We start from the raw sequence: 22,576 nt of genomic DNA, 5'->3' as shown, positions 1-22,576 counted from the left end.
CTTGTTGAAGGCCCAAGGTTTGAGTTACTGTCACATATCGTGTCTCACATGCTGTCTTATGTTTATTTATTAATTTTTTTCTAGGTTTTATGCTGAATCACAGAAATTCTAATGGTTTCCACTTCAAATACCATCACACAACCAACTGTTAACCCCTAAAAACATTTACAAACCATTTAATCACAACAATAAATACAATATTACATCATTAAAAAAAAAATCTAAACAAGTAATCCTGGAATCTGGATGCTTACTGGTGTCCTAATGGACCATATTGTTAACCAGTAGATACTAACAAGTTGCCTACGAGCTGTTCTTAATTGCATCCACTAGACATGACATGCTGCTCATAAACAGCTTTAAAGACACAGTGGATACCCACAGGGAGCATAATAATTCCCATTAAAACCAATACCATTCCCTTTATAATCAGTAAAACCATTACAGAGTCACTGAATGGTTCTGTAGTGTTTTTCGGTAGTGTTCGTCTCACGTCAAACATGCCCGAAGACAGACAGTCTACAAAACTGTTCCGATGTGAACGAATGTGTGAATGTGAACGTGTTATAAACTGGAGTGTGTCTTCGCCTCATGCTCGGTGTTTAAGGCATCAGGCACCAGATCCACCTCAGCCCTGATTAAGACAAATGCTTGCTGCAGATGAACGAACGGACCGCTGGACGAATGAAGAATCCATGAAGGCTCTTAATATAGCTGAATCGAAATGCCTCAGGCTGGACCTGAGCTAAATTTTGCAGGAAGGTAGCTAAGAGAAGCTCCGTCAAGTAAATTGCAAGTGGAGTTCAGTGTCTCTTTAAAAAGCATCTCAGGGAGAGTGCTGCAGTTCCTCTCAGCACCACTAGGCGAACCTTTGCTCCATTTTCTGAAGCTCTCGCAAGCGGCTTCATCCTTTTCCTTGCTGGGGGACAAGTGGGAGAAATCGGCGTGTTATCAAGGTGTAGAGTCTGAGAAATCTCGAGGAGCGGATAAAACCGGGGGAAAAAGCCGGAACAAAAACCGGTGCGGTTTGTTGGCTCAGTTCAGCATCACTGCAGGGAGGAATCGGGGCTCGAGACGCAAAAAAAAGAGCGCTTTTTCCATCCTGCTGTTTTAGAAATGAGGAGATTCGCTGTGGATTAAAAGGCAAACGGAGGAAAAATGATGATTTTTTTTTTTTTACTTTGTGAAATAAATTAGACGGAATAATGCTGCCCACTTGAGTGAAATCTGCTTTTTTTATATAGTTTTTTTTAATATATTTTTTCTTGTCTGGATTTGCTTCATTTGGATTCCTTTTTTTTTCGTTTTCTTTTTTCCCGTGACAGAAGAAGAAATGCTGTGAAAACTGGAAAAGACGAAAAGGAAAACTAAGGTGAACATGTGATAAAGAAAAAAAAAGAAAATAATGTGTGTGTGTGTGTGTGTGTGTGTGTGTGTGTGTATATATATATATATATATATATATATATATATATATATATATATATATATACATAATGTATGTCTGTTTTTACATGCTTTGCTGTTTGACTCAAAAGATACTAATGACTCCTCAGAATAACTATTAAGTTTTTATTCCGACTTACATGTTTATATTGTTTATCTGCTCTGTTGTTGAAGGGAAAGTGTGTATGCTCTCAACTTCCATCTTATCCGCACGAGACCTTGACACGCGACTTGACGGAATTTGAGTGGAATTTGGAGATTTTAACAATCCCACACAGTATAAAACCAATCCGGAGTCTGTTTTAATTCGAATTTGGCAAGTTTTCTACTTTTGTATCTTAGTGATGCGCATTGATGCTGATGATTTTGTTCAGTAAATCAGAACGAGGGCTTCAATAATCAGCCATTTAATAAACACCTGCAGTCTCAGTCTCACTCTCTCTCTCTCTCACACACACACACACACACACACACACACACACACACAGCAAAGTGTATTTCAAAATGAAGGCAGATTGTATTATTCTCTTTTGATTCAAAGTGAATATCCCACTTTAGGAGCATTAATTGGATTTGATGTGACCAATGACTGGAGCTGATGCTCTCTGACTGATAATGAAGACTCGCCTCACAGTGCACTGCGTCTTTATTTCTTTGTTTATTTCATTTATAAAAAAACAAGTAAACAAGAGCACTATGGTGAGTAGATTGCAGAATATTTCGATCGAATATATAGATATTTTCTAATCTTCTTTTAACGTCCTGAAAGCTTGAAAGTGGATTCACGCTGGCTTGGAAATATTCTCATACATACATGGTGGTCTGCTATGGTGGACTGTGTTGCTGGGGTCCTATCATTGAAAGTGCTGCAACCTTCTTTGTATGATCCTAATTTTTAAATATTCTTTCTTTTTTTTGCTTTTTTATACAGTAGTTTTGTACGAATTTGTAGGTAGGTAAGGCATAGAAACGGCACGTTCGGCAGAAAGGTTCACCCATTACTCGGGCCTCGTGGTGGTGTCTACGCTCAAGCGTCATTATGCATGCAAACTAAAAGCAGAGCGAGCTAAAGCGGTTCAATTTGGGTACTAGAAAAATACTGTTTTATTCAATTCCATTTGGCATGTTCCGTCTAGAGAGATGTTTCTCAAAGTGAGGTCCATTAGGCATAGGAAGTCCGTGGTCTACATGCCATCTGCTGTCACTGATAATGACTTTTATAGTTTTTAGACAATTCGATTGAAAGACCTGAGTTGAATTGGAACTTCAATCATTAAAAGAAAGTCAGCTTATGAATCCAACTATGCGAATAACGTGTTCTGGATTGTTTGTCAATACTCATAATTGAATAATGAGCCTGAATCGATTCTGTCCAAATCGGATTGTGTTTCTGTAATAAATAAATACTACGGTGGTCCATGGACTTTGTTACATTTCTAAAGATTCACTTACGAACCCTTCATCTAGAGCATTTTCACTAAATACTCAGAGGTCACCAGATAAATGGAGCATGACCACTGCGGGGCACTGTATCCTATAAATGCTTCGAGAAGTCTTGTAAATACATAGATGAAGCGAGATAACATGCCTATAAATGCTTCCGGACTATAAATAAAAACGACTTGAAATGGCAATTTGATATGCTTTTTTTCTACATTACAAGCCGGGACATTTCCCCAAATAATAGCTTGACCAATCAGCAAACATTCCTGCAAACAGCCAATCAGATTTCAGCAGGAAGTCATTTACGTTGGTGAAGGGCCTAGCATGGTCAAATTTGCTGTGTACAAACAGAGATTTATCACAAAGCTGTCTATCGTAGGAGACCTCTTCACCTGTCTCTCAACGTTCTCAAACATGACCAACTGTTGGACCACAGACATGGTTACTAAAATGTAGTTTTTTATTTATTTGTAATTTTTTGGTAATTATTTGATTTGACTTTTTTTTATTTACATCTACAAATATAATTTTAACAAATGTTGAATATGTTTTGTTTTTATGTTTGGTAGCTGTAATAATGTGTGATATTGGAAAAATGTCACTTTACTATTTAGTATAATGAACGCATGCTTTGGGACGTAGTGACTGTAGAAAACGCATATGAAACAGTGTGTTATAAGACTCAATGCACAAGGTGTGTATCGTTGATTTAAGTCCAGCTACTGAATCTGCACAGGGGAGGGAGCTAGTTCATAAGTAATGGGCTTGACTGCATCCGTTTACCCTTGTCTTACACGTACTCGTTTTTCAGCCTGACTTTGTGCAATATAGTTCCTTTGATGCGAAAGCTCTAAGCTTGCGGAGGAACCAGTGACAAATGAGTTAAATATGTTTCCTTTTTCATTGCTTAATAACAACTGCTAGGGAAGAGGCTTAGTCTGTTTTCACTTTATTCATGTGTCTTCATCATGTATTCCCCGGTTTGCTGCTTTTTCTATCCGTGTAGAAAAATCCTCCTTTATTATTCATCCTCAGATCTCACCTGCGGGACATGTCCTCTGAGTGATGATTAATTCCACTCTCTCAGTACTCAAACGGGATAAAAGTGCGAGTCCTTTGTGCCATGTCATAAAATGTAAGGTAAACATGATTAGAAAATGGAGTAGTGTTCAAGATTAAAGCGCTAGTGGGCAGTTCACATTGGTTCGTCACAGTGTTCTGGTGATTTATATTTCTGGTGACAAATATAATCATTGGGATCATGTCATCTTATATACATATGTAGACAAAGTTTGGAGTGTGTTTGTGGAGTTTTTTTTTTGCTCTTTTAATCACAAAGGTATTAGCAAAGTTAAGTTAGGGTGAGGAGGTCTGGGGTGCAGTCAGCGTCCCAATTCATCCCAATGGTGTTCAATAGGGTTGAGGTCAGAGCTCTTTAGAAGGCCACTTAAGATCTTCCACTCCATCTCATGTAAACCATGTCTTTATGGAACTGGCTTTGTGGACAGGTGCATTGTCATGCTGGAACAGGTGTGGGTATCCTAGTTGAAGAAAAGGGAAGGTTTTATGCTACTGCATGCAAAGACATCTTATGCAATTGTGTGCCACCAGCTTTGTGGTAACAGTTAGGCGGGAAAACCACATGTGACTGAAGTTTTTAGATAGACAATATTGAATTTTAACTGAAGTGAATTAATCCATAGTAGGGGTTGGTAATGTGTATAAATTCTCAGGGAGGGGATGAGCCAGTCTAGCTATAGTCTTTATCCTCTTATTAAGAGATTTCTGATTTAATGCCTTAGACATAGTCGAGTCATTGGGCAACATTTCAGCTTTATGATTTGATTCACTGTCCTTGAATCAGATGTCAAAGATAGAATTCAATCTGTTGTGTTTTTATTATTTAATTTTTTATAAACGTCTCTCTATTTTTAACTGCAAGTTTGTATGACAATTTTTGATTCCTTCTTTATTGTGTTTGCTTTCATCAGTTTTGACTGGACATTAGTCAGATTGTGCCTTTTCTGATACAGCAGGTGCTGAAGGATCTCTTACTGTATCGGTTTACTTTACTATAAGAATCGAGGTTATTTGGCCACTTTAATAAAAACAATTAAACACTGTAGCCTTAAATTTGTTATTGACCAACATGAGTGGACCTGATGTGGCTATTGAAGCCTATTTGCCTTGAGAGTTAGTTTTTTTTATCTAAAGTGGTTTTCTGCTCACTATGATTGTAAAAAAAATTGCTATTTAATTTCACATAGCCTTCCTACCAAGTCTCCTCTTACATGATTTACGCTTGAATTTTAAAACTGGAGTTGTTGCTCTCTCAATTTTTTTCCACTTTTTACGCACTGTAAATTGTAGACTATTGTGCATGAAAATCTTAGGAGATTAGCAGTTTCTGCAATACTCAAACTAGTCCTTCTGGCACCTACATCCAGGCCATGCCCTAAGTGGCTGAACATACTTTCACATTTTTTGATGTGAACCTAACTGAAGTTCCTGACCAGCATCGAAATAATCTTTTTGCATTTTTACTCTTACACGATTGGTTGACTAGATGAATGCATGAATGAGCATTTATTCTTTATAAATTAGCTGGTAACTGTGTGTACCACATGCCAATTAATTTTTTTCTCTAAATTTGTTTCCTCACTGTTATTGTTGAATGAGGAAAAAAGAAATAAAAAAATAATATTGAGTATAATATTAGCAGCCCATTGAACCTAACCTACCTCGATTTCGAAGAAATAATGAAAAAAAAAATTGTCTGTACGTGTAATGTGCCCAGGCTACTGATTTGTAAAACCCTGGGTTAAGATCATGTGACCTACTTTACAATTATGTGGTAGGTTCTGCCAGCCATTTCAGCATTTCCTGCTGATATCAGCCTAGCTGTAACTGCATATTGAATTGCAGTCTCTACCTGTATATAATTTTGTTTGCTGATTTGTGGTTTGAACCTTACAAGGTTTCAGACAGAAATAGTAAATGTAGCCCTTGTGGCATAAATAGGATCATGTATGAGCTTGTTGTAACACACTGCCAGCATTTTCCATCTGGTAGGAACACATTTGGCTCATGCAAACTGTTTTAAAAGTACATGATGCCTGAGGGCATTCTTGCATGTGCATCCCAATTCCAACACCCTACAAATCATCTACATTATGTTTGATGGCCCATGTTTGACGCTACTTGTGTGAAGATGCTGCTATTTCTTCCTTGTTATTTTTGATCCTTTTTATTTCGATAGCCTTCTACAGTTTTCAGATATGCCATGGAGTCCATGACTGCTGCTGCTTTCAGTTCTGCAGTTTGCGATTTACTGTACAAGGACAGTCTCTGGTTTACGGTTTGTTAAATGTATAGCTTTGTATATTTCCAGTTTACCACCCACAATCCGGCTCTCCCTTATCATACATCCAACAGGAGGATGAAGGCTAGCACATGCATTCTCGTTAAAACCATGTGAAGCCAATCACTTGTACCCAGTGTTTGAAGTGTGTCAAAGCCCCAACCCACCCACATACCCCAACTCTTTTAGAATTGTTAATTAAAAAGATATTTTGTACTTTTCTATGTACTACTTTTTTGTATATTGTCTACCTTATTGCTTACGGGAGGTCTGGGAGACCCTCCAATTGAAAAATTGCTTGTACTTTCTGCATACCTGAGCTTACTGATGCACATGACTGGCAAGTGTTGTGAGAAATAGTAATGGCACCCCTCCCACATCAATGGCAAGAAACCCAAAATCACCCATGAGGGGATGTACTAATATCTTACCCAATTTAAACGCAATATTTTTTAATGGAATGTCCAATTAAGCTGTTAGACATATTCTGTGAGTTATTGTGCATTATAATATCTGTATATTAATGTACTAAATTCTGATTTGAATGTATTTTTGTTCATTCACTCTGATAAACATGCACATATGATACCCTTATGTATACATAAACATCACCTCATTATTGAATAGCTCAAATCTGTAGTAGTTCTGTTGTGACTTTTATCTTTATGCTTTTACTTTCCCAAGCGCCATTCTAAGCTGAATTAAATCAGCTTCTGCACAGTTAACTTATGCACACTGATCCTCTGTAGACTGCCAGTGTCTAATGCTAGATGAATCTAAAGCAGGCGTCTCATCTTTTTTTTTTTTTTTTGCATAAAGATGTGACCTTCAGAAAGCTGACATTGCATTTGTTAAGGGAAAAAAAAACACATGAGAAAGTAGGCTTATGCTTTAATGGTCTAATCGAACCCAAGGATGAGGTATCTTTATGTTAAATAACATGTAGAGAACTTACAGGTTAAACTGTATCTGCTATGACCTTCATAAGGATTAGTACCTGCTTCAGAATCCATGGCATTTTAGATAGATGTCAAGATACCGCACTGCATGCTCATATGTGTTTAATATGCTAAATGTATACTGCTTTTTTTATTGGCTCTTCAATTTACTCGATATAAATCTAATCTTCGTGAAAGACTTGTCAGGAGAAGCGGTCGATAAGGTGACAAGGTTTCCCAGATAAGGAATATCCTTATGCTGTTTTTATGGGTCTGGGTAGTTTGTATCAGTAAGTATTTCTGTTTTTCCTAAATACAAGGTAAAAATGGCAGCAGTCTTAGTATTTTGGTGCTGCAAATCTACAGTTGCTCAGCTTCAGCTTCAGACTTGTATTTGGTCTCTGATATTTTGAGATCTGCATAAGGCCTTATTGATGACTGACTGACCGATTCTTTTCTTTCCCACATGCACATCATTATTTAGTTTCTTAACGTCAACAGCATTTTCTAACAAACATGGATAGCCTTATTTGCTAATGAACGTTTTAATTTTTTCTACTTATTTTGCTAACACTATATAATATCTGAATTTTCTGTTGTCTCATTGGCTCACATCAGCATCAAAAATGTTTTTTTTTTTTTTTTTAACACCTTGTGTTTACATTAGTCTTTAGAATAAAATCTTTTTTGGGATGATGGGAAATATGAACACAGATTATGAGGAAAACATGTTAGCCAACATCTTAATGACTTGAGGAAGCAAACACCATTGAGGTAGAGCCTGAGTTGTAACCAGTCAGTTATGGGTTTGGCTAAATAATGCTTGGGCCTGGACAAGTGCACTAAAGCTTTTTCATTTAAATTAATCCATTATTTGTTGTATAGATTAGCAAAGAATATTGTTTGCATAATGTATGTATCAGTCATTTGAGTTTTCTCATTTGATCTTGTTTTCGTGTGTGCCAGTCTGCAATATGTACATTTATTTAATTATATATACTGTGTGTATGTATGTGTGTGTGTGTGTGTGTGTGTATGTATATATATATATATATATATATATATATATATATATATATATATATATATATATATATATATATATAATATGCATATTTGCCTTTTTTGGGACTGTCTCAGTGTGTTACCTTTCTACCTACTGGCTCATCGGATTCCCATTCAATGAACAGACAAGAAGCTCTCTTTAAATGTCTCCTGCACAGTTTGCCTTTTCTTCGCCAAATGAAAATGATTATTTTGCTGTAATCGTTTGCACGTAGCTGACGTGGCTGTGCACAGCAGGCTGAAGAACAACAGCAGCAGTTTCTAGTTGAAAAATTCCAGTCCTGATGTCTGCGCTGCTCAAGAGTCGCTGTGCACACTTGGGTGGAGGGCTAAGTAGGTATACTACCTGTTGCCCCATTTATCGCACACCTGTCCTTTAGGGCTTTTAAACAGTCCTATTGCAGCATAAACATTAAAGCACAGAGTAGTCTCATCAAATGGACTGTAATGTGTATAGGATTAGCTTAATAAATGGAGCAAGAAAAATGATTCGAAAGGACAGATCTTAGATCCGGCTTGGCCTTGGCAGATGAGCGGAGGTAATGGTGCGGAAGAGAAGGGAAATGAAGTAGGGCATGCCATCGAAGCACTGTATTTAGTAAAATATGAGGCCAGCTGTTATAGCAAAGAGTAAGATGTCATCCTCACATGTCCTGCTGTAACTTTTCTAGGGTTATCCATCAACAGGCCAACGCTCTTGTAGAGCACTAGAGCATGGTGTGTTTTTGGCTAAATCGAATGTCTAATCTACCAGACAACAATGCTTAAACATGAGCTCATGTGCATTGTCCAAGTTAGCCTATTCAACATCACTCACTTTTTTTTTTTCTGCAAATCTGGCCAAACTGACTTCTTCCCTCACTTTTGAAGACAAGAGGATGATGGGTACAAGTTGTCCTGGGGGTTTGAAAGTGTCAAACAGAGCTAAACTCACTAAACAGATTTGTGTTTTTGTTTTTTGTTTTTTTTGTTTTTTTTCCTCACCATGGTCATCGCAGTCAGAATCCCACTTTCCACCTCTCAATCGGTGTGAGTGTGTGAGGGCTTGGTGGATCGATGAGCATCTTGCAGCTTGTTAAAGTGAGAGAGACTGTAGTGTTTCCTTGACTCGCTTTTTCTTTCTCACGTCTTATATCAACAATATTGGTTTCACCTGCCCACCTGCACAACCCCAAACGCCAAATATCCTTTGGTAAAACTCAGAATTTTTGGTACTTCAGGTTAGGGTTCAAAGAAAATTTGCGTTCTAATGCAATGCCTGTATCTGTATTCAGATTTAAATGTGAAGTGGATGTAGCTTAAACTGGAAGTTTTTTACTTTCTTTCTAATTAAATAAAATATCTTCGGGTGAAAAAAGAAACAATCTCAGCAGTTCTGTCTCTGACGCTTCCTCAGCCTTTGCCATATTACTAGATATGTGTTTTAATGTTTGAATCCACCACAACCGTGACCAGGCAGCAACTAAGGGTTAATACAAAAAAACTCAAAAAAAAAAAAAATAAATCACTGTTAATGGGTACATGAAATAAAAATGAAATAAATATAATAAAAACTCTCAGCTAGTTGCCCCTGACATTTTTACCTCTGTTACCTATAAAAAAAAATAAATAACAAAAAGACTAAAAAAGCCTAAAATTCTCTTGATCTGAGTGTGTTAATTTCAAATAATGCATTGTACATCATTATTAACCAGCGGCTAATCCGATATCAGAGCCTAGATGGAGGCATTTGAAATTGTGTGGCACAGAGCAAAAGAGTTCATTATTCAGGCTCTGCTGTTCTATGAAAAATTATTAAAAGCACACATTATCATGTTGGTTATTAGAAGAGTGTCTAGGCCCTCCCAGTGTTTGTACTCTACTCTCCAAATGAAGCAACACGACAATAACGTACCCATTTGCCTCCTCCCTTAGTTCAAATCCTAACCCCGAAGGCCATTTAAAGCATCCCGGTTCTCCAGGAACTGACTAATTATGACTTTGATGTCAAACAATTTAATTGCCCCTTGTGGTTACTTGACTTTCTGATGTTGACTGAGTCAGAGGAGGCTTTTTCTATGCAGAATCAGAACTCCGGATAATTCCAAACCCCTTTCCCACGATTCGTTGAAATGCTAAAAAAAGTGCTAAGTCCAATTGTGCAGCTTACTGTATTCTGGACACATGATAATGACGTTCCCACGCACAGTGGACTTAAAGCCCCACTGAGAGTGAGTGGGAAGCTCCGTTCTCTCTCTGGGGCTTTCCATTGGTTAAGAGCTCGGGCGCTCTGTTTCCACGCCAACGTAGAGCTTCATTGATGACCTCATGGAGCAGATGTCGCAAGGTGGCAGCCAGGTGAAAAAAGAGAACAGAACGAGTGGCGTCCCACACATACAAACAACTTGCTCTTTCTTACTACGTGTACACCCTACAGGGCCTTGGGGATGGTTAGGGATGAGTGTGTAAGCGAGAGTGAGAGAAGCGTGATGGAGAGAAAGAGAGAGAGAGATGGTGAGAATGAGAGAAAGTACTTTTACACTAACAAAGTGGTAGCACAGAGTCTGCGTGGGCTGCCTGCTAGCTGTCATTCGAGATGGAGCAGAGCTGCAGATAGATGCTGAGCTGCAGGATCTTGTTTGCTTCACCATGTTACTGCAGGCATGCACTAAATCAGGGCTTTGAATTAACTTATAGATCTTTTTTTATGTTTGTGGATGCAGAGTTTTTAGAACTGACATCTTTTGGAAACCTGAGAATTTTACAACTGGAACATCTTTATATATATATATATATATATATATATATATATATATATATATATATATATATATATATATATATATATAATATACACACACACATAAATTATTTTAAAATGCCTGCTTAAACATTATATAAAAATGTTTTATAATATTTTATTTTTAAATAATATGGAATAAATCAAATTAATGCAATAAAAATGTTATATTGATTACATTCGCACAAATAAAATGTATTAAACAGAATGAAATACACGAAAAGATTTAATAGTTCACCCTTGTTAGACCCCATTTGGTTAATACAGATGTGTGTTTGTGTGTGTTTTACATTAAATTTTCTAAAGATATGATCTACTTCATTCTTTCCATCTTTCATCCATTCACTTCTCAGTATATGGAATTGTCAAGATTTTCTCCTTTTAAGAGAAATTCTTGAAGCAGGCCATAGCGCTAGTGTTACCTGCTAACCTGGAGGGGCTATGAATTCTTTAGCCGTTTCAAAACAAGTCTTGTGCGTGAATAAATCCGGTATGGAGTAAGTAGCCAGAGTGATACTGCACTAACTTTAGTTTCTTTTTAATATCCCTGGCATTGTTGTGTATGTTTTTAGTTTAATAATAATAGACGCACTCCGAGTGATTGCGGTCCGCCACTTAATACATACTACAAAATATCGGTACGAATATGTGTTCGTTACACCACTTAAATATATATACGTATATGGTACATGTATATTGTAGGTTCACAGCTACTTTTTTCACTGATACTGTGTCACACAGCATAACCGAAACCTTCCTATATTTATAGTAAGAGGCAATTTGACTGAAGGGCCAGAAAGCATGCTTTATTCCAGTAGCCCATCTGTAAACTTGTCAGGGTACATCATAACCAATATACTGTTTAACGGTTGTGAAGTATCTAACTTTGTGGAGAAGTCTTTCCTGTTGGGAACTGCCACATGGAACTTCTCATAAATGGAAATATGCACAGACAGACTGTCTCTCTCATGATTCTGAAGCTTGTTCGCCAGAAAAGTGTAATAAAGAATATACAGAGATGCTGTCGAATGGATTTGCAGGTTGTGTAAGTACCGTGATCTACAGGGTCAATTCAAATCGGTCGATGCAAACTCCTTGTTTCACCTTCACACAGAAAATGGTATGAGTACAATCAGTGAATTTGCATTGATTTCATTTAACAGATTTTCTTCTAAAGTCTCTTATGGTCATGTCATATTCCCATGCTTATCATTTTGTGCTAGATGCAGTTCACACTTGCACTAAGAACACCCCGCCCCTGGTTCACACATCGTTTATGTACCTGTTTAAGACAGTGTGTTATGTGTTTTTTTTAGTGTCAGCCAGTGCCATCAAGTCTCATTACTTCAGCCCCCAAAGACAAAGTGACAGCTTTTACACTGATAATACGGTGAATATATCTCAAGCTGTGGTGCTTTTCTGTGTATTTTGGGGGGCTGGGGGAGGAAGCGTTCTGTATCTTTACCAAATTTAGTTGGGCCTTAAGCCACACTTCTCCATCCACTCGTCCTTCCGCCCCAACGACAAAAAAAAAAAATCTCATTCCTCCTCCAGTGGCAGGCGGGCAGTCGTGCAAGCTAAGCACATCAGTGAAAATAGGCATATAAGCCGCCGCCTATAAATTTCCCCAAAGTCTGATTGGAGGTGGAATGAGATCATTAAGGTCAGCGCGAGGCTTGCGTGGACCTAAAGCACATGGTGATGGACTGTTCATGCTGTTGACTGACTGCGGCAATAAGCCGCCTTTCGCACCCTAAGTCGCCGGGCTTCTGACAGCTTGCGCTAAAATAATAGGTCGTTTGTTTTCCACGCTGCACTAACGTCTAATCAAAAACCATCTTCCAGCTCCTGCGGAGCGAATATTCAGAACTTCATTAAAAGTTCTTTGATTTGAATTCTCACCTCGACAATGCTCCCGACTCCAGAGCGTAGGCTCCGTGCGTATTTTTGTATGCTGCGGAAAAAGCGGCAGGAAAAAACCCAGCTGTTTAGTGGATGTTGTTTTGTGCCAATGTGCAAAATGTGCTGCTGTTCAGGAAATTCACCAACCAGAAGTCGAGGTTCCGTGTAATAGACTCAAATAGTGCAGAGGAGCGGAAGAGTGAGAAATGCCCATGTCCTTTGGACGTGTGTGAAATTGAAGGACTAAAAAGGTCAGAAATGCACCCAAGAAAGGAAAAAAAAAAAAACCCTTTTCTGTGAAATTACCAAATATACAAAGAAGTCATTTTGGGAACATTCTAAGAAGACACCCCAGCCTCAGTGTTTCTTTAGAAATCTTTAGACACTCAATCTGAGTTTTTAAGAGGAGCAAAGGTGTTTAATTGGTAATGACCCGATGCATGTTCGCAGAAAATCCATTAAGGCTGCGAATACAGCTGTTATTCAATTAGAATCAAAGGCTGATGTTTTCTCTTTCGGTTTGTGCAGGTGAGAACATAACAGTCACAATAGATCTGAGATGGTTGGATCCCGTTTCAGGTGAACAGTGATTGCAGCAAAAACACAAAGTAAAGCATAATCTAAGAAACTGAACTAAATGTGCAAATACCAAAAGCGTATTACAGGTTGGGATTATTTATTTATTTATTTATTGCAGGTGGGAGCTAAAAGACAGAGCCTTAGCACTGCGGAAATATGATGTGTTCTGGAAATCGCACACGAAATGATTTAAACCGGCTTTTATAGCAAATATTTACAATATGGGTTTATTTAACAGCACTGCAGTGTTCACCATAATCAGGTGGTATTATATTTTTTCTCATTTCTGCCCTAAACACACTTTGTTGTTGTTGTTTATTAGACGTGTGTGAAACCAAACCACAGATGAATTAAAAGGATTTATTAAAAAAAAAAAAATGTTGAGACACCTGACTTTTCCAGCCAGATGTGGTTCTTCCCCAAACTGTCAGCACAAAGTTGTTTCAGCATTTATATCATGTTCATCTGGTCCATTTTAGCATGCAGTATGCACACTTGACCTGCACAGCAATATGTGGTTCTTCGCCAAACTTTTACCACAAAGTTTGAGGCACACAGTTGCATAAGATGTAATGCAGTGAGCGATCGGCAGTGTTTGTGCTTCATGTATTTTAAATACGAATTTCGAATATAAAATAGGATTTGGTCATTGGTGTTTGATAGGGTTGACGAAAATGCCTTCATATTTTGTACAAAAATACTTGTTTTGTATTTTTGTAGTTTTAAAATACTTTGTAAAAGGTTTACAGTACACGACGACATTATAAAAATGATTGGTGCCTACTCAGTAATTTGCCCAAAATTGTTGAGATCAGACCAGAAAATCGATGGTAGAAGGTGGTGAAGGTAAGAAACGTGCAAGCTGGCAGCGTTTAAATAGGTGTCCAATGATCTATAAATAAATATTTGATTGCCGAATATTGTACCCTACTCGAAGTAGCTGTTTTGTAGAATCAGAATTTTGCATACCATTGCATGAATGAGGACATATTATATTTCTGATTAAAAATCAAATGATTGATTAGTTAGAAACTAGTTGCTATGAATGCAGGTGCCATCAGTTGTCTTCTTATGAATGACTTGTTTGTTATTGAGTCAGTGTTGCTGATGTGTCCTTTGTTACCAGACACCAAGTAACTAAATTAGGATACAATTTTGAGTCATTCGCAAACTGTTAAACATTAAACTGTTAGTTACTTTAAAACTAACCTTCATTTGGGAGATCACAGAGAAATGTATGTGAATATTCGATCTGTTAACTGGTTGCATATGTCAGATTTATTGCGTGACTCGGACAGAGAAAAGCTGCTGCTGTCAAACATTGTTTACTTAATCAACTGAGTGAGTCTGATGGTGAAGGAGATTAAATAGGCCAATTGTTGGAAGGTTTGTAAAGAAATTTCATGCTTCCTTGTAAAATACATTTGTAGTATTTTTAAAATACAAAAATACAGTAGTTTATTTTGATACATGGTGTGACTGCTGTATTGTGTAGTTTATTTTGATACACTTAAGGTATTTGGTATTTTATTTGAAAATAGGTTTTGATGTATCCTTGCACAACCCTGAATGCAATAGCATTATCTTCACTTGAATTAGGAGACCCAAACCTGTTCCTGCATGGAAATACCCCTGTGCATATGGTTTACATGGGTTGGAGTGGAAAATCTCTGATCTCTCAAGAGCTCTGACCTCAACCCTACTGAATACCTTTGGGATGAATTGGAACACTGACTGCAACCCAGGCCTTCTCACCAAACCTACATCAGTACCTGACTTTACTTGTGCACAATGAGCTGAATGAGCACGAATCTTCACAAGTGCACTCCAAAATCCAGTGGCACATCTTCCCAAAAATGTGAAGCTTAATATAACAGCACACTTTTAATCACCAAGGCATAAAAATACATGTAAAATCTTGCAAACTGAAAATGTGCCACTGACCCCTCTTAAGTGTTCTTTACTATGATGTAGTTATGCTGGAAAAAGAATCTAAATGTGTCTACTGTTGCAGGTTGATTGTTTTCTGTTTGGTTATTTATATATTTATTTATTTGCTGTTTTATTCCGCCTGCGTCCGCTGTACATGAAGCGGAGCGGCGCGGGGCAAAGAGAATGGAGAACTACTTACCGCATGCACTTTTTCACTCGAAAAGGTATTCCGATAATGCGCGTTCAACTATCTCTTTCTTACTCCAGCCCACCCCTTATATCATTTCTGACACACGCTTTCTCATTACAGACTCAGTGGTTTATTATTTACCAGCCAAATCAGCCGTATGCCTGGCTTTTCATTTCTCCTTCCATAATCAAAATATTTGGCTCGCCTGCCCGTGGTGAGGTCCAGCCTGCAGTTTTTCTTTCTGCTCCATTGTAGAAAACCTCCCAGCGTTTTTATAGTGTAATAAACAATACAACACCCAATCAATGCAGCGGGTTTTTCATTTCAGGCCTCTTGTTTATTCGTTTGCCTAATTATTTTAGGATGCCACTTGCATCCAAATGGACGCCTTCTATTCGTTCGCTCCTGCCAATAAACAGCCAATTTATTGTGAAATATGGAGTGCAAAGGGCAGAAATTAGACCAAGGCCAAGATAAGGCCGAGAGAAAGATAAATAAAAGAGCATCAGATAAATCAGGTGATAATTTCGAAGCGCTTTCACTAATTATCTGACAGCTCAGTAAGACAAATGGAACTCGCTTTAGAGGATCTAAGAACAGGGTTGTAAATGATTATGCCATGACATGATATTACATATGATGAATATGCTGATCGATACTTGTTTCTGGTTCAGTGGTAGTTCTTTTGTAGCATATGATGTGTCCAGTACCAATAATGATACAATATACTGCAACTGTAAAAGCTAAGCTCGGTGTATTTTTTTTTTTAATTTCACAATAAGTTATCAAAGGAAAGCCACAGAGACGACAATCTGTGTTCTCTCTCTTTTTCTTTCTCTTTCTTTGAGACAAGCACTTTCTTATTCCTCTCTCAGGGTTTCTACATATTTTGGAAAAGTATGAAAAAGTATAGAATTTTATTTGAGTGATTTCGAGATTTGGATTATTATAGGGGAAAAACCCCCACAGAGTATTAAAAAAATTTATGTTTTCATATTGCCCTATTCGGTTTTTCGAAATATAAAATGAAGAATTTGTAAAAAAAAAAATTTTTTATAAAACAAAGACTACACTAATTCAGATACATTTTAAAATGGCATTTTTGTCTACAAACGCTTCACGTCCACACTTACGTTTTCATTCGTTTCCCAAAAGCTGCTCATCCACGTTGAAACATCTGAAAACACTTATGTCCTTGTATATTGCATAAGCAAAATATAATACGCTTCGATCTGTGTAATTTCCTCCTGCCGCCTACATACTTTCTGGCTTTTTGAAACGTCATGGCAATGACTAAAAATGTGTTATTGTTTTCTAAAAGCCTTCTTTTGCACAAAAAGGAAAATGTGTTTCTTTTAAACGAAACCGTATTAGTGCGGACATGGTCAAAAGGTGTTTTTTGTGGAGTAGATTTTAAAAGATCGGTGCTAGACGAGATCTGCACAGCTGTGATTGGTTGTTGCGTTCTGAGGCAGCAGTTGCCATGACATTACAGCGTAAAAACATGGGAAAAATCTGAGATTCCGACATGAAAAAGTATGGAATTTTCAAGGAAAATGTGTAGGAACTCTGCTCAGGCTCCTCTTTTTAAACACACCTTGATTTTATTTGAATATAAACTTAATAAGTATGTAGATCCTGTTGGTATCTGCACCAAGAGAAAAGGCATTTCTGCCCATGAGTCTGACCATGTCTTGGCATTTGACTTGGCGTAGCAGAAAGCCTTTACAATATTAAGGCCAGAGAGCAGGTCACTCTAAATTGTTTCTTATTCAGCCTCTGTGTTCGGACATAGCCGCTACTGTAGGTTGCTCCGGAAACTCTAAATCCCCCATGTCTGCTACTGAATGATCTGCTTGTTAGGAAGCTCGGAGCAGACCGTTCTTTAGTCTGTGTGTGGCTCTACAGTAATGTTCAGCACAAGTGTCCTGTTGTCTGTGAATATAAACCCTATTTTGTTGCTGTGGGAGTTGGTGGCGGCTCATTCGTTTTAGCGCGCTAAATGAAGGACAGATCTGAACGCGGCTGTCTCTGTGTCTGGTGAAGCGGTTATAAATGTACTTGTCTTGCTCATTAAGGCATGTTTCCTTTGGAGAATATAAAAATAGATTTTATACGTATGCAAGGGTGAAATATGTCCTTGTACTTGAGTAAGAAGTTAAAATATGCTGGGAAGTATTCAAGTTTTGTCTTCTTTGCATGTTGTTTGTATACAGTATTATGCTAGTTAATGTTTGTCTCCATAGACTATGCTTGCTTTTGGCCTTGTATCAGCTGAGTGAAAACAAATCTGAAAATAAGTGTTTCCTTTATTTACAGATTTCTATGATTCCTGTATTTTCATAACTGAAACCCTGCACAGTTAAAGCCCTATTATAGCATCTCTCCTCCAATTGACCCTCCTTTGAAGCTGCATCGATGTCAGTGAGTTCAGAGCTTCTCTTAAACTAACCGGGTCTCAGCGGTCAGCATGATAGATGCGGCGTCATATAGCTGAGCTCTGATTCTGGAACATTCCGCTTGATGGCAGTCGTGCAGGACCGTAACGCTCAATAAAGCTGCACTCCCCATCTGCCTCTATCCAGGCACTAATGAATTCTTTTTTATTTCCTGCAGGATATAGACCTGGAGCCTCGGCGGGCTTGATTTATCTGTCCACAACCGGTCGTGAATGGCTAGCATGGAGAACGGCTGCGTGGATGGGACGTGACCTGCTGAACAGCGTGCGGTGAAGATGTTGCCTTGCCACGCATAGCATCCAATGAAGGAACCCTTGCCATGCGAAGAACCACTGGACGTTTCAAGAGTCCTACGTTCCGAAGGTGCAACCTCCCGACTGTTTTGAGCGTAACCAGTCGAAGGATATAGTGGATATAAAACCAGTGTTGGAGCTTGTATCACTGTGGGGAGGGGAGGGGAATTAGTGAACTATGCTTGGCCAGCTCGGTCAGCCCTGGAGTGCCATGCAGTTACGGCTGGATATGGGTGCCAGCTTGGAGCTGCCCTCCCTGCTTTGGGTGCTGGCCGTGGCGCTACAGACTTGGATGGGTGCTGCAGAGAAGCTGGACGAGTTGGACCCCGTGGTGACCACGACATACGGCAAGCTGAGGGGCTTCAAGAAAGAACTCAACAACGAGATCCTGGGGCCCGTGATCCAGTTCCTGGGCGTGCCCTACGCAGCACCCCCTACCGGGGAGAGGCGATTTCAGCCCCCCGAGCCGCCCTTGCCCTGGCACAACATCCGCAACGCCACACACTTTGGCCCCGTGTGCCCCCAGAGTGTTGTGGAGGGCAGGCTACCTGATGTCATGTTGCCCGTTTGGTTCACCAACGGCCTGGAGGTGGTTTCGACCTATGTGCAGGAGCAGAGCGAAGACTGCCTATTTCTTAACATTTACGTGCCCACAGAGGATGGTGAGTGTTTGTGTGTGTGGCGGTGTGGATCCACAGATCCGTTTGTCTCGTCTTTGTATTTCCTTTGTGTGAGTGAACTTAGAAAAGCATGACCACTGCATGTCAACATGCATGCCACTGCTTTTATGTGTGTGTGGGAGGGTGGTGGGATTATGTGTGAAGTGAGTTGAGTGACTTTATACACAAATATGTAAGTGTGAACGTGTGCGTAAGAGTGGCTGTACATGTCTCCTAACCTACTTTGCCATACCTTTGCGCAAGTACACCCCCATGTGCCATAGCACGTCCATTTATTTAGGTGAAGCTGGTTCCTTCTCAATTCCCGCCTCTCTCACTTTCACTTTTCTGCCAGCAGTTTATAATGTGTCTATTGCGTGTGCTGGCACAATGAGCTAAGATCATAGAGTGAGAACCTCATTTAGAGTAATAATGATGATGATGATGATGATGCTAATGATGAATTGGAAGACAGTGAGAGCAGCTCTCCATGTTAACCTCTTTTCCTTCCTCGTCTCAGTGATATTTGCATGCTCCCACTGTCTGTATCGGAGCTCCATGTTATTCTTTAGTCTTTTATTCGTTTTTGCAGTCAAAAGAATATCCAAGGAATGTGCCAGGAAACCGGGCAAGAAAATATGTAGAAAAGGAGGTATGTATGCACTGACATGATAATAATAATAATAAAAAATGATAAAAAAAGACAAGACAAAAAAGATCTCCCCTCCATCCCACAGTTCTTAAAAAAAAAAAACAACAACGACCTGATCTCAAGATCTCAGTTCATTGATTGTCATCATTGATTCCATCTTTAAAGAGTTAAACAGGACCATGCCCACTCTTAAATTGGATGAGTGCACGTTGAACTTGCAAAATGTAATCTCAATTAAAAGAGACGTTATCTGAATTCCATTGGCTTACACTAGCGAAATCGATAATGGCTTCATCAAGATAATGACCGACACACACTCCATTCCCTCGGTTCCCTCCCACACGGCATGGCCTGCAACCGTGTCTACTGACCTCCCTCTTAACATAACCTCTATGATGAATGTAGTTGTCTACGATTTCACTTTGACCTTTCATGCTATGACATGCCAAAAAAGAGAAATAAAAAAAAAAAAAAACATGGCTGAGACTCTGACATGTAAACAGAGATGGCAGATGGAGCGGAGATGGCTGTGGTCCAACTTCCTGTTCTGTCTGTTTTCGTTTAACCTCCACAATTCATCCACCCCCTGTAACATCGAGGTTAACATTCCCCTCTTCTATTTTGACCTTTTCTGTCTTCTCCCTTACTTCTCTAATCTGCACTAATCAAATATTTCCTCCTTCAACACACTCAGCATTCATTAGGACACAGGCCTTTTAAAATCCACCGGCTTCCTTCACCTATAAAACTCTGTGTGTTTGTCAGAGCTATCTGTTTGCAGAGTTGTGGCAGCTGGTGAAATTAGCCCGTGCGCCACGACGGATTAGCATTTCACATGATCAGATCAATTGAAATGAAAACAAAAGAAAAGAAAGATAGAGTGGAGATCAATGGGGAGACTCACAGTGTTGTCTTGTTTGTGTTCAGCGTGTTCTGTCTACAATGTGTCTTACTATATTGTGATGTATAGTCTTTAATGTGACAGAGTTCCACTGTTCACAGCTAAATGTTTGTAATGCTTCAGCACTGTTCAACTTCTGCTGTTCATTTGCCTGATTCCAGGTGTAGAAAAAGCCATTCACGGATCACTGTCTTCATAAATTAGACCTGATATGGGGTCAGAAAACTGACCCACTTTGAGTGAATAATGAGAAATGATTTTGCAAAACAAACTGCAAACTAACTCCTTTTTTTCCCCCTGCTCATTTTTTGTACTGTCAGGTTTTATTCATTCAATCGAAAATATCCTCAAACATATCACAAAGACTTTGTTGATGTAATGTTTAAATGAGTGTAAATGAGATTAGTGCTAATTGGTGGTTGATGTTAAATCTAGCCCCTAGGCATTAGATGAAGCACACACTGATTATTTTAAACACACGATGCTGCATGAAATTTGTTTTTTATTTTTTGCAGTTTTGACAGGTTATAAAGAAGTGGATTTTATTTTACAGGGGCTTGTCTTTCCTCCCCTAACATATTTGATAGTGACAGTTTAGTGGATATATTATATGTGTTGTTATATAATGTTCTCTACAGTGGGCTGGGGTATTATTAAGGGATTGTTTCTGGAAGTCTGATTAAAAAAAAAAGAAAAAGAACTTAGTAAATTTTTGGAAGCCTGAAAAAAAGCCTAAACATGACCAATTTCTAAAGTAAAAGCAATGTAAGTGTGTGTGTGTGTGTGTGTGTGTGTGTGTGTGTGTGTATATATATATATATATATATATATATATATATATATATATATATATATATATATATATATATATATATAATAGGGATGCACCGAATATTCGGCCACTGAAAATTTTCGGCCGAAAATCGCCCAAAAGTACATTTTCGGTTTTCGGCCGAAAGACTTTGATCACCGAAACAACACGGCCGAAACAGTTTGTTGTTTCTGATACTGAAAAGACCCACGGATAGCGATTTGCAAAACATGCAATGCCGAAATCTCGTCTGCAAAGACTTTCTCCACGTCGGGTTTAATTTATCACCTGCAATCCAAACATTCCGATCGCTATGCTGAATATGAGAGAAACGCAGCACAGAAAAGCAAAACCCCTCCAAGCATGCGCACTCCGTCTGTGGCGGATGTTTTTGAAAAGGCAGGAAGTTTCCCAGTGATATTGTTGTATTGTTGTATCTTTAAGCAGTTGCACTTGTTCTGAATGCACTTAGTTTTTATGAAAGAACATATTTAATTTTACAACCTTTCAGCAGGCCAGAGGGCCTGTACATTATTATTTAATGTACACATGAGTGCATTGAAGTTAAACGTTTAAGTTTGATTTTTTATTTATTTCAGCCTGTGCATTATTGCATTGTGCTATAAATAAATATTTTCATAATTTGTAATTGATTTATTCTTTGAAACTTTAATATTAATTTATGCAATTGAAATGCCTTGATTTTAGTAAGTTTAGTACACAGTCATAGCCATAAATGCAATGGTAATAATAATTGCCATAATTTTTTTCGGTGTTTCGGTTTTCGGCCTTGCTTTCCTCCTTTTCGGTTTTCGGTTTCGGCCCAGAATTTTAATTTGGTGCATCCCTAATATATATATATATATATATATATATATATATATATATATATATATATACACACACACACACACACACACACACACACACACACACACACACATATATATATATATATATATATATATATATATATATATATATATATATATATATATATATATATGTATAAAACACTTTTGATAATTGATACTTTCATCGATACACTATATGGGCACACGTATTTGATTATAAGATCCATATGTGCTTTTTGAACATTGCATTCCACAGTTAGTTTCTATATTAACTTTCTTTCGGCTTCTCCTGTTAGGGGTCGCCACAGCGGA

At 38.3% G+C, this 22,576-nt stretch overlaps 1 protein-coding gene across 4 annotated transcripts in view; it reads left to right on the top strand.

Annotated features, from left to right (window-relative positions):
- Window positions 1-22,576, top strand: part of nlgn1 (neuroligin 1) — a 269,206-nt gene that overhangs the window by 55,744 nt on the left and 190,886 nt on the right. For 2 of the 4 annotated variants that reach the window (XM_046858120.1, XM_046858118.1), the window contains exons 1-2: window positions 1,245-1,372; window positions 18,252-19,049. In XM_046858120.1, the coding sequence (XP_046714076.1) occupies window positions 18,566-19,049 (484 nt within the window). In that variant the 5' untranslated portion in view covers window positions 1,245-1,372; window positions 18,252-18,565. Of the gene's footprint in view, window positions 1-1,244; window positions 1,373-18,251; window positions 19,050-19,638; window positions 19,699-22,576 lie in introns of those variants that run through there. The other 2 variants (XM_046858116.1, XM_046858117.1) reach the window with 2 other exon arrangements.

This window comes from Silurus meridionalis, chromosome 9, assembly GCF_014805685.1.
Source record: "Silurus meridionalis isolate SWU-2019-XX chromosome 9, ASM1480568v1, whole genome shotgun sequence".
Classification (NCBI taxonomy): domain Eukaryota; kingdom Metazoa; phylum Chordata; class Actinopteri; order Siluriformes; family Siluridae; genus Silurus; species Silurus meridionalis.
Note: the sequence above shows the minus strand (reverse complement) of the source record. Positions and strands in the feature narration are given on the sequence as shown.